Raw genomic sequence first — 13,337 nt, 5'->3', positions numbered from 1 at the left:
ACGGCCAGGCTTCCATTCTTCACCAATAGCACCTGGCAGGAGGTGACACCATGCTCAAAATCATAGGAAAATGATGTAGTAAAGACCAGAGTCAGAGATTGACAGGTGATTCAGGAGTATCAAAGCCTAACTGACTAACTTGTTAAAATGAGGTTAGACAAAGGTGACCCAGTCGAAGATTATCTGTATCTAAAATTTCTCCAACCACAGTGTGAGATTCCAGAGGGCAAGGCCCAGATCTAAGCTATTTCTGTGCAATGCCCTGTAATACGTCTTCTTCACCATACAGCTGCCAAGTGGAAGAGAGATCAAGCCTCGAATGGCAAGAACAATGGCTACAGCATATCTTCTGGCAGGCCTGCTTTATCAATAAGTGTGGTATTTGTGCAAGGGAGAAAAGATAGTGAAAAGAAAATTGAGACCAGAAATCTGAAGCCACACTACTACACCACAAGGGGGCAATGTGTGGACACTAGCAATCTGGAGAGGTTGGAGGCGGGGTGGCCTTGGCAATCTGCTCTGTTTAATTTTTTTTCTTTATTGATTAAGGTATTGCATATGTGTCCTTATCCACCCACTGCTCCCCCCACCCCCTTACTTTTTTTAAAACACCATGCTGAGGGCTGCCGCTTGGTTGAGATGAGGTGGGCTAGCAGCTTCTGCCTACCCTGTTCTCCTTCAGGGGGTTGCCATCAACTCTCCTTATATTAGCAGCATGGCTGTCAGGGGAACAAGACAAGAGGAAATACACAGCAGGAGAGGAAGCAGAGTAGCTATTCTTCCCAGGGGCCAGATACCACCCTCCCCTCCCGCTATTAAACATCAGACCCAGGCCCTAGCCGGTTTGGCTCAGTAGATAGAGCGTCGGCCTGCAGACTGAAGGGTCCTGGGTTTGATTCCGGTCAAGGGCACATGCCTGAGTTGTGGGCTTGATCCCCAGTAAGGGGCTTGTAGGAGGCAGCCAATCGATGATTTTCTCTCTCTCCCTCTCCCTTCTTCTCTCTGAAATCAATAAAAAAATTTTTTTAAAAAGAACAGAAAACAAACATCAAAAACATGAACAATAAAATGCCAATACATTTCTATCAACAACTGAATCTAAAAAACCAAAATAAATGAACAAGTGTAACAGAAACAGACTCATAGATACAGTGAACATTTTGATGGTTGCTAGATGGAAGGGGGTTTGGGTACTGGGTGAAAAAGGTGAAGGGATTAAGTACAAATAGGTAGTCACAAAACAGTCATGGGGATGTAAAGTACAGCATAGGTAATATAGTCAATAATATTTTGCCCTAACCGGTTTGGCTCAGTGGATAGAGCGTCAGCCTGCGGACTCAGGGGTCCCAGGTTCGAGTCTGGTCAAGGGCATGTACCTTGGTTGCGGGCACATCCCCAGTAGGGAGTGTGCAGGAGGCAGCTAATTGATGTTTCTCTCTCTTTGATGTTTCTAACTCTCTATCCCTCTCCTTTCCTCTCTGTAAAAAAATCAATAAAATATATTTTAAAAAAAGATTTAAAAAATAAATAAATAATATTTTAATAACTATTATTGGGTCAGATGATTATGAGATTTATTGGGATCATCTCTTAGTAAGTTATATAATGTCTAATCACTAGGGTGTACACCTGAAATTAGTATAATACATGTCAACTATAATTGAAAATTTTAAAATTGATTTAAGAAAAAGAAGAAGAGCCCTGACCAGTTTGGCTCAGTGGATAGAGCGTCGGCCTGCGGACTGAAGGGTCCTGGGTTCGATTCTGGTCAAGGGCATATCCCCAGTAGAGGGTGTGCAGGAGGCAGCTGATCGATGTTTCTCTCTCATCGATGTTTCTAACTCTCTATTCCTCTCCCTTCCTCTCTGTAAAAAATCAATAAAATATATTTTTTTTAAAAAGAAGACTAGGACAGTGACAAGGGTATGGGAAAATTGTATGGGGGTCTAGAACCAGCCACCCCAGGATGCGCCTCGGTGGTATGCAAACTACTTTGAGCTGAAGGCAATTTTAGCTTCAGGCTCAGGAGAAACTTCTGCTCCCCTTCCCCCCACTTAATTACTTCGAAGAATTTGAATTAAAGGCCTTGCCCATAAAAAGAGATTATCAGTACTAACCTTTTGACCCACTTATATGGCAGGGCACTTTTATTAACTGAAAATATGTTCTTTTTATCATCCTGCAATATGCATTACCTCATCTCTAACTCGGTGTCTTACATACTTCAATCCCCCTTTCTGTATCTAAATCTCTCCTGTATGCAGGGTCTCTGACTCTCTCATGTATGTTGGGTTCCCATGTGCATGATATTAAATTTTATTTTCTCTTGTCAAAAAAAGAAAAAGATTAACAGATGCTTTTCCAGTAAGATCTTGCTTTGTGTTTCATAAAAATTGGGTAGGAAATGGTAGATACTGGTATATTCCACTACAATTATGAAATTTCCTTACTTCTCCTAAACTACTTTAAAAAATTTATTAAAGTAAAATAGACCTAACATAAAATACACCATTTTAACCACCTGAATGTACAGTTTAGTGGCATTCAGTACATTCACACTGTTATGTAACTATGCAACCACCATCCATCTCCAGAACTTTTTCATCTTCCCAAATTCGAACTCTTTACCCATTGAACAATAACTCCCCATTCCCCCCTCCCAACCAGCCCCTCTATTCCTAGACTACTTTCTGACTCAGTTTCTCTTTCACTTAATAGAAGAGAGGGTCCATTGCTGACTAGAGGATTATTTCAATATACACAGGCCTTCTTGTATATACGTGATTGAGTTTATTGCAAGAAGCGGGGTCGCAGAAAGAAAAGAGATGGAGATACAACCAGATAGGTGTTTTCCTACTGGGCCTACTATCCACAGGCCTTAGCAGCCTTGCCATGGATCTGCCCGATTCTTTCGCATCAAAAAGTTGATCTTGCGAGTCATTTCCATGTTGTAGATCCTCCGGCAGGTTTCATAGCTTTCCCTCTGTCGGCGGCGGCAAGGCTTCTCATAGTACCGGCGTCGCTTGATATCCTCGATGAGCCCATCCATGGTGAGGATTCTGTACGAAGGCAGGCAATGAAGTTAGAAGCTGGGGCTCATTATTACTCCTTTTCAATTTTACAGATGGCCAGAAGTCAACTGACCAAACAACTGATGTCTGTAAAAAATTAGGGTCCAGCCGGTGTGGCCCATCGACCCATGAACCAAGAGGTCACCCGTTTGATTCCCGGTCAGGGCACATGCCTGGATTGTGGGCTCAATCCCTGGTGGGGGGAGTGCAGGAGGCAGCCGCTCAATGTTTCTCTCTCATTGATGTTTCTATCTCTCTGTCCCTCTCCCTTCTTCTCTCTCTCTAAAAAAAAATTAGGTATGAAATGGTGGCAATACAGCATTAACTTATGAAATTTTAAATAAAATATTAATAAATATAAATAGGAATTTGAGGGGAATAAAAAAGCAATTAATTACACAATCATTTACTTTTTTGTAGACCTATTTAGCAACTATTTCATTCTGCCCTTCCGTTACTTATACAAATATTTCCCTTATTAGACTGAAAATCCTCAAAGGTAGAAACCACATTTTATTAATCTTTAAGTGTCCATAAAACTGAGCTCAATCTGTTTTCCTCTTCCTCCCCCCAATTCCTTGCAATGCAGCTTCTCCTGCTGGATTTAGAACATGCCTAACTCAAACTCACCTCTTTGTTTTCACTGAGCCAGGAAGACATGGGGGTTTATTCTATAACCTATCTAACCCCTATGCTCCGGAGAGCTCTGGCTCCAATCTGTAATTTGTGTCTCCCTCTCAACCCATCATCACTTGATCCTGAGGAGATCTGGAGGCACCTGCTGCTGCTGCCCTCCATTTCTGGCATTGTTTGAGTGGTTCCATTCCTGCCTTCCCTGCCCTTTCATTACATATAAGAAGTCATAAACACAATTGGAGATAAGGAGGTTGAGACATGGCTACTGTGCCATCTCCAGTTTCTGACTCCATAGGTTTTGGGTGGACATTTTTTTTTTTTAAATAGATTCTTTATTAATTTCAGAGAGGCAGTGATATACAATGATGAGAGGGAATCATTGATTGGCTGCCTCCTCCATGTCCCCCTACTGGGGATCGAGCCCGAAATCCAGGCATGGGCGCTTGACCGGAATCGAACCCAGGACCCTTCAGTCCGTAGGCCAACGCTCTATCCACTGAGCCAAACTGGCCAGGGCAAGAATGTGCATTTCTAACAAGTTCCCAGATGATGTTGCTGCTGAAAGTCCAGGGAAAACCAATGCCACAGCACAGTGTTAATGCCCCTTTTAAAACATTGATCAGACAATATTATATTTAACTGTGGTTATTTGTTATTTTTTTTTCATCTCCCTTACTGGTTTGTGTGCTGTTTAAGGTTAGGAATTAAGCCTTTATCAGTAAATATATGACAAAAATGAATCCTCTAGGTGACTGACAAATGTCTACAGCTCAAGGGGTTGACTTTATAGTAGACACAGTTCTTGGAAATGTTGACTCAGAAAGCCTCAATAATATTATCTTTGCTAAGATTTAGATTTTATTTATTTATTTATTTATTTTTTAAATATATTTTATTGATTTTTCACAGAGAGGAAAGGAGAGAGATAGAGAGAGTTAGAAACATCGATGAGAGAGAAACATCGATCAGCTGCCTCTTGCACATCCCCCACTGGGGATGTGCCCGCAACCCAGGTACATGCCCTTGACCGGAATCGAACCCGGGACCTCTCAGTCTACAGGCTGACGCTCTATCCACTGAGCCAAACCGGTTTCGGCAAGATTTAGATTTTAGATAACTGAAGTTCGTAGAGGCTAATCTGCCCCAAGATCACAGAATACAGCTGGAAGTAGAATTCAGTCTTTAGTGCTGTGTTCCACAACAGCATTCTGCTCCTCAAGCTAAAACCACTGAGGTTCAGAAGACAAATTACTGCAGTGCTCCTGAGCAAAGGAAAGAAGGAAGGAGGAAGAGCTGGGCCAGGCTCCTTAATTCAAAAGATGTAAGCCAAGACATGGCACACTGACATGTAAGTAACCATGGAAACACCTACGCATTTACTTCAGTTGTTTACTGCTGTTTGATGAAGGCCACTTTTTCAACTAGGCCCTAGTATATTAGAGAAAAAAATGGGGAAAAGTCCCAGAGAGAAAAAACTAGAAATGTAATATAAAAAGGATAAGGAGACTGACTGGATTCGAGGATAGACTATAAAAAGAACAGGGACCCCTGGATATGACTTCACTTTGGAAGAGGATCCTACTGGAATGACAAAGGCAGTTTAAAAGTAGGATGAAAGAGAACTGCAAAGGGAGGAGAGAGTGTAGTAGACATACTCAGGTATTCTACCGGAGTTTCAAAAGGGGTTTGGAACCGAAGTGGTCATCTTACCAAGTAAATGCCTGTGTGGTGAGGCAAAAAAGTAAGACATGAAGGAAACTAACAGAAGAATATGAGAATGGGGGAGGGGAAAGAACAAAAAGATCGGTGGCCCACAACGTAATTAGGAGATTGCTAATGGTTTTCTCGGGACTATTCCACCTAATTCCTGAACACAGACCAAATAAGTTCCAAGATTTTAGTTATCCTAAAAAAAGTACAGATTATCTTCAAATGGTCCTGAGTTCCTACCATAGAGGCATCTACTCAACTTATTTCTAACAAAAAGGATACAGGAAGAGCTTCGCAGAACTCATGAAGTAAACAGACAGGGTGTTACTAAAGATGTTCCTGCTTCCAAAGGTAGTTCAAGGACTAGAAGACCAACGGCCTTAGTGTAAACAGATCAGCCTTGAGTTCAGGCGCCTGGCAACATGACACTGAAGGAGAAATCAGCTGCCAGTTTTAGTGAAATTCAAGGGATTACGTAAAAGGAGCTGAGGCAGACTCACATGTCCATGTAGCTAGCCTACGTCAGGACCAATGTGTACGCAGAAGGACTCAATGGGCCCAGAAGCTTGCCTACCAGAAATAAAAGGGGTCATCCGGGCTTGTGTGCAGTGTACTTAACTTCCCTCGCTTGGGGCCAGCCAATCATGCAGGGCTTCCTAGCAACCCACACTCTCTATCTCCTCATCCCAGGGCACCCATGAGGGCCCTTGGTTATGTAATGAACACTTATGGCGATCTAACTAGGCAGACACATAGGCTGTTTCCTTTGTCAGACTGCTTCTACAACACATGCTCAAGTTTTAACCACCTCCCTCTCCTCTCATTTGCTCTCCACCTATTGTTGTAATTAGACCACAGAACATGCAACTTATTTTTAAACTACCAACTATCAGAAAGCTGAGAGAGATAAGAAGCCAGGGATGTAGTAGACATATACAGAAAAGGTGGCCAGAGAGAGGACATTAGGGAAAAACAGAGAAAAAGAAGAAGAGTGTATCAGAAAACACTGTGTCTGACCAACAGAAGACTGGGACACTCCAGCACCAGCCAGTTCATATCTGCATGCTTAAAACTCTTTGCCTAGGAAATTATTCTAAGAGCAAAATAATATAGATTAAAATATCACTTTACTTCCTGAGGCTAAAATGCAATTATGAGATACATATCTAACACTCCACGATAAAAAAAGAGAGAGAGAGAGAGAGAAATGCAGCTTCCTAAAATCTAAATTGATAAAATAAGTATCTTTCCCATAAATAACAAAAATCACTGCCACAATATTTGCCCCAAGCTGGCTCCTTCCAACCACATGCCCTTCTTGCACTGCTTCCCTAGATAATCCCAGCCACAAAGTTCGAATGTTCCGAATTCATAAGGAAGCCTAAAAGAGATAATCATACCTAAGGGCCCGAGTCTCAGGCCTGAATCTCTCTCCCTCTCTCTCTCTTTAACATATATATTTATTGACTTCAGAGAGGAAGGGAGAGGGAGTGAGAGACAGAAGCATCAATGATGAGAGAGAATAACTGATCGGCTGCCTCCTGCAAGCCTCACACTGGGGTTGAGCCCACAACCTGGGCATGTGCCCCGAACCATGACCTCCTGGTCCATAGGTTGGCACTCAACCACTGAGCCATGCTTGAATCTCTTATATTATTTTTCTATCTAACCATTCCTCTTCATTCTGATTAAATTCTTTTCTTTTTAAGCAATGTGAATTGGTTTTCCCAAAACCTATTCCTACATTGGTGTTTTAATCCCTAAAGTGAAAAAAAAAAGTAATGCCATGCTTTCTTTTTTCTTTTTAAATTAGATGAGGGATTTAGCAATTTTATTTTATTTTTTAAAAATATTTTTATTGATTTCAGAGAGGAAGAGAGAGCAATAGAAACATCAATGATGAGAGAAGCATTGATCAGCTCTTGCACCCCACCAGGGATCGAGCCCACAACTTGGGCATGTGCCCTGACCAGGAATCGAACCAGTGACCTTAAGTGCATCGGACAATGTTCAACCAAATGAACCACACTGGCCAGGGCAACAATGCCACATTTCTTAACAGGATACCTGACAGAGTGCCCAAGGTACTATCCAAAGGCAAAAGTCTCTGAATAAATTTGATATATCTACCTAGTACACCAATTTTAACTTGAGTACGTACGGGTGATGGTGTCAGCTCTAAAACAGATGTAATGGCAACAACAATAATAATAATAAATAAAACCCTAAAATTTTATTTAAGCCCTGCCAATGTGGCTCAGTTGGGCATCATCCCATGCAAGGAAAGGTTGCCAGTTCAATACCTGGTCAGGGCACATGCTCGGATTTCGTGCTTGATCCCTAGTAGAGAGCTTGTAGGAGGCAGGTGATCAATGTTCCCTTCTCACATTGATGTTTCTGTTTTTCTCTCCTCCCCCTCCCTTTCCCTTCTTCTCTCTCTAAAAATAAGTTAAAAATATATTAAAAAAATTTTTTTTTATTAAAAAAACAACAACTTCAAGGACATTCCATGTTTGCCTGTGGTGGCAGAACCCCGGCATATCGGAGATATTGCAGGTTCAGTTTCAAATCTCCGCAATAAAGCAAATATCGCAATAAAAACAGGTAATCGTTTTGTTGAAGGATCTTGCCTTCGGTTTGTTAAAAACACACACATGCCCTAACCGGTTTGGCTCAGTGGATAGAGCATCGGCCTGCGGACTGAAAGGTCCCAGGTTCGATTCCGGCCAAGGGCATGTACCTTGGTTGCAGGCACATTCCCAGTAGGGGGTGTGCAGGAGGCAGCTGGTCGATGTTTCTCATCAATGCTTCTTACTCTCTATCCCTCTCCCTTCCTCTCTGTAAAAAACCAAAAAAATATTTTAAAAAAATAAAAATAAAAAAAATAAAAACACACACAAAAAACCCCCAACATCTGTAAAATGCAATGAAGCCAAGTGCAATAAAACAAGGTATGCCTGTGGTTCCTTCACTCCCTGCTGTTAAGGACACTTCAGCGGGAAGGTGTGACAAACACTAAAGTAAAGGAATTGACAGAAGGTAAAAGGAACATTTACATTCATTAAGTAAACATTTACTGAGAGCTTTCCATGTGCCAGGCACTTTGGTAAATGCAAAGGATATACTAATGAAAAAGCACATGTCTCTATCCTTAAGAAGCCTGTTGCCCTGGCTGGTGTGGCTCAGCTGGTTGGAACATCTGTTGTCCCATGCACCAAAAGGTTGTGGGTTCGATTCCTGGCCAGGGCACATACCCAGGTTTCTCTGTTTGGGGCGCATTTGGAAGGCAATCAATCAATGTTTCACTCTTACATTGATGTTTCTCTCTCTGTCTCTCTCCCTTCCCCTCTCTAAAATCAATTTTTAAAAAAATAAATAAAAGAGGAAGGGAGAGTGAGAGAAATATCAATTTTTTGTTCCACTTATTTATGCATTCCCTGGTTGCTTCTTGTATGTCTCTGGTCAGGGCTCATGGGAAATTTTTTTAAATGCTGCTTGTCAGATGCCACTGTCCAGAGACTCTGATTTAATCTTAGGTTGGGTCCTGGCAGCAGGAATTATTTTTAAAGGTTCCCTGAGTTATTCTAATTGGCAGCCAGGGTTGAAAACCACGTGGTGTCACACTGACCAGTGTCCTGACTAAAAGAGGCCCTTAAAAGAAGTATGGGGCTGCTGTTTAGCAAAAAGGAGAAAGAAGTTTAGAGATATCTGAAAACAGCCTAGGAATGAGTTCTGAGATAGGGCCAGGCCAGGCCAGATGGCAAAAGGTATCCAAACAAATTAGCCTCACCTTCTGCCATTCATTTATTCTTCTCTTACCTACCACCCACCCAGGATCAAGAAGGAGCCTATATAACAAAAGCCTAATATGTAAATTGACCAATCAGCAGAACAACCGGTCAGCAGGTGGTGACAGGCCAGCCAAGGTGGGTGCCAGCAGGCAGAGAGAAGGGACAGTGATAAGGGACAAAGGGGTGATCAGGGGGGCAGGGCCAGCCGCTCACTGGCCGTGCCATCCCCCAACTGGCCCGCCAGTCGCTTCCTAAGCCATCAATCAGACATCCCCTGAGGGCTCCTGGACTGCAAGAGGGTGCAGGCCCGGCTGTGCACTGAGCCTCTAGTTTTTAGATAAAAGAAAAAAACAGAAAGAGCAAAACTCGAATGCTGATTAAATTAAAAGTTATTGGCTGAATCAGGATTTTGAAAGAGGCAGATACTAATACAGCTCAATCACCCTGACTAGGAGACCCATGTAAATCTACAAAAACACATCACCCAGAGAGAAGTCAGAAAAAAAGGTGAAGTAATCTGCAAGGTTTCCTTTCTCCAAGTTTAACATTTCATCTCACTAGCTAATTCACTACAGGAGTCTTAAAGACATTCATTTTGTGCTTCCAGTTAGGGGCAGAAAAAGGTCATCAGACACCACAACCCTCTCACCGACATGCCGCTCAAAGGGCTGAAATAGGAGAGGTGGGAACGAGCAGTAATAGAGAAAAATGAAATCGGGTGTCTTACACCGGGTATGTCACTGATCATTTTTACTCTCAATGTAAGTGACAATGCAGAGGGAACCACTTCTGCCCAAGGATATGACTGGCATGCAGACATAGAATGAGGAAATGGGGCTGACCCAACACCAAGTCCTTGAAAAGACACACAAACTACCCTCAGCCGGCAACTGTTTTTCACTTATACAGCTTCTGACAGCACCTTTGCCCCTACTTACTGTGGTCTTCTGCCATCCAGCCGATCGCACCTAGCACCCTTTGCTAAGAACGAGGCTCTCTCTCCTTTACCCTCTCAGCCCCCAAGAATCCCACTAGTATTTAAGCCCAGTCAAATAAGGATTCCTAACTGGAAAATGACTACCAGAAGTCTCTCCATTTCCAGAGAAACTAGTCAACAGTCTAGTAACATAGAGCAAAGAACACTGCACTAGCAAGAATGGGTTTTACACTCCTCTCCACCATTCAATAACTGTGTGGCCAAGAAATATAATTTTATCTTGCTAGACTTGTGAAATAAAGCTACCACCTTGCTAGCCTTAAGGTAGAGGGCCACCTCATGTAATCTCTTTAAGATCTCTTTCATACCATTCTTCGATAATTCAACTCAACAAACCTTTGTTTCTCCAAACTCTGCTTCACACTGGAGAGAGAAAATGATGAATGAGGCATAGCCAGAAAGTCTAAAACTTATAACCAAGGGGAGGCTAAGGAACTATTTGCTTGAGGAGCTACAGTGGTAAGGCCTTCTTCAGTAGGGTCATTCAAATCTCTCAGTCTAGCATTTAAAACATTTCAATACAGCTCCTCCACTCCAGCCAGCTCACTTCCATCTCCATGCTTCTGCTTCTGCTGTAACCTTCCTCTAAACCTGTAACACTTTTCCTCTCTTGCTTGCTTTTCCGAGATCCCAACTCTGAATTCACCTTTTCCATGAGCTCTGTCCCACACCGTTCCCTCCCTGAGCTTTCTCTGAATCACGCCCTAGGTTCCTGCCTCCTGGCAACTTTATGACCTGACTTCCGCTTTGGGCCCTATTTGAGGCCTTGGATGGATTTCAGGTCCTGAGGGGCTGGGAAGTTTCAAGACTGTGACCACCTGGCCGCGCACTGGTTTGAGAACAAGGTGTGACCGGGGAAGGGGGAAAGAACAGCCACCGCACTTCTCAGGAGAGCTGGTCTCGGCATGATTCTGGCCCTTTAACACTCGCCTGTTTAGGGTCCTGTATGCCCCTTCCACGTTCCCGTCCTGCACCATCACAGTCCTGGCAATGAACTTCAGGTGTTTTGCCATGACCTTGGGATGAAGTCTTCACTCCCTGGGACTTAGAGGCTGATGTTAAAACGGGGAAGAAAATATAGGTACCAGGTTAAGAAGGAGAAACACCCGAATGCACACTCTACCGCACGGCTTCTGCTGTGTCTGGATACGCCACGTTCAAAAGTAAGCGAGAGCGGCACGTGCAAGTTCTCCTAGCCTGCAGGTCACCGCGCATCCTGCCCAAGACCCTCGTTCTTTCTGCCACTGCAAACCCTGCCTCGGGAAGCGAAGCGACGGTAGCGAGGGGTCACCGCGCAGACGTCCGCGGCCGGGTCCGAGCGGGCACCCCGCGCCGCACACCCACCCCCAGGACCGCTCGCGGCTTCGGGAGGGCCGGGGCGGGCTTGTTCCGGGGCCGCTCTCGGCCTTTAGAAAGGGGACCACCGCGCGCCAACGCGCCCTCCCGCGGCACCGCCTTCCCTGCCCCCCGCGCCCGACACCGCTCCTCACCCCGCGCCCACGGCCCCAGCCGACGCGAGCCCCCTCGCAACCGGAAGCGGAAGTGCGTAATCCCGGCGCCGCGCAAGGAAATCCAGGCTGAAAGAAGGGGGGGGGGAACCTACGCGGAAACCATGGCAACGTTCTCTCTTGCCGGGTTGACGGTGTCTCCCGCGGTCCGCACCAGACCCCGGGCCGGCCTCTGCGCCTGACAGAGTACCGGTTGCCTTACGTTCCCGTAAGCAAATCCTTCGCCTTCGGAGGAGGTCGTTGTCCTAAGGCTCCGGAGATCAGCCCGATTCCTCACCCCGTAAAACGATGAAATCTTTAATAAATAATAAAATAATAAAAGCCATTGATCTCTCTCTCCCTCTCTCTCTCTCTCTCTCTCTCTCTCTCTCTCTCTCTCTCTCTCTCTCTCTCTCTCTCATCTTTCTCAGGAAAATGGAAGAAGTGGGCGAACCTCCCTGCGCATGCATCCTGTTTTCTCGTCGCAACGAACACGGATTCTTTGGGCTCTGCTCTCCAGATGCAGAACAGCGTCACACCCCTCATCTGCCTAAAAACTGGTCTGAAAAGAAGCGAAATGAACGTGCCACGAGTTTCCTATAACATCATCTTGCCAGCCGCGTCACTAAATAAAGAACTGGGAAACGCCTGCAGGGTTTAGAATGGAAGACTTTTATGTCATTTTGCCCCCTAGTGAGACCTAGAGAAATATCTCTTTTTTCTTTCTTTCTCACTATGGAAACAGCCTTTCTTTTACTCGTATACACTTCTACATATCCATTTATGGCTATTCACATCAGTTCAGATCTAGTGGCTCTTGGAAAATAGTAGGGAAAGGCTCAAAACAAGAAAGCAACTCGTACAATAAACACACACACACACACACACACACACACACACACACACACTACACTCATCCTCATCAATTATGCTAATTACTTTTAGAGTAAGTCATGTTCAAAATACCCAAATAGAGCTACACTGGGACATCATGCTTATCAACAAAGTTTTATTGAACGCCTACTCTGTGCTAAGTATTGTTGATATCCAGTACCTTTTGGATCACCAAAAAACAGTATGTAGACAAAAGATAAATAATAAAACAAGGTAGCATATGATAAATGCAAAATAAGTTATATAGGTTACAGCATAATATGGTGAAACAGCACTGGATTAGAAGTCAGGAATCCTGGATTCTATTCAAATTCTGATATCAGGCATATGACCTTGAACAAGTCCCTTAAACCAGTAGTCTGCAAACTACTGTCTACAGGTCAAATCCAACTCCATCATTGTTTTTGTAAATAAACCTTTATTGGGACACAACTGTGTTCATTTGTTTATATATTAGGTATGGCTGCTTTGGGCTACAATGGCAGAGTTGGATAGTTGCAACAGAGATGTATGGCTCACAATGCCTAAAATATTTACTATTTGGCTTTTGCTGATTCCTGACTTAAACCTCCAGTCTATTTCCTCATATGTAAAATGGAACTGATATTTGCCCTCAATCACACAAAATTTGTTGAGAATCAAATGAAATAAAATATAAAAATACCTTGAAATAAAGGAAGGGGGAAAGTAATATTTTGAGGGCCTACTATATACCAAACCCTGTACATGATCTCATTTTATGGGCCAAAGG

General features: G+C 43.7%; 1 protein-coding gene across 1 annotated transcript; it reads right to left on the bottom strand.

Moving 5' to 3' along the window:
* Positions 1 to 2,770: 2,770 nt before the first annotated feature.
* Positions 2,771 to 11,257, bottom strand: MRPS21 (mitochondrial ribosomal protein S21). The gene is made up of 2 exons (XM_036342451.1): positions 11,136 to 11,257; positions 2,771 to 3,059 (listed from the first exon to the last, which is right to left on the bottom strand). The coding sequence occupies exons 1-2, from the start codon at positions 11,216 to 11,218 to the stop codon at positions 2,879 to 2,881; spliced, it is 264 nt and encodes an 87-aa protein (XP_036198344.1). The 5' UTR covers positions 11,219 to 11,257; the 3' UTR covers positions 2,771 to 2,878.
* Between the last annotated feature and the right edge of the window lie 2,080 nt (positions 11,258 to 13,337).

The sequence above is a fragment of the Myotis myotis genome, unplaced genomic scaffold (genome assembly GCF_014108235.1).
Source record: "Myotis myotis isolate mMyoMyo1 unplaced genomic scaffold, mMyoMyo1.p scaffold_m19_p_18, whole genome shotgun sequence".
In the NCBI taxonomy this organism is placed as follows: domain Eukaryota; kingdom Metazoa; phylum Chordata; class Mammalia; order Chiroptera; family Vespertilionidae; genus Myotis; species Myotis myotis.
The sequence above is the reverse complement of the archived record's forward strand: the minus strand, read 5'-3'. Positions and strand labels throughout refer to the sequence as shown.

Excerpts from the sequence above, each read along its gene's own strand:
- MRPS21 (XM_036342451.1), bottom strand. The coding sequence starts at position 11,218 with ATGGCAAAACACCTGAAGTTCATTGCCAGGACTGTGATGGTGCAGGAC. Across the intron at positions 3,060-11,135 it reads GCATACAGGACCCTAAACAG|AATCCTCACCATGGATGGGC; the intron begins GCGAGTGTTAAA and ends GCCTTCGTACAG.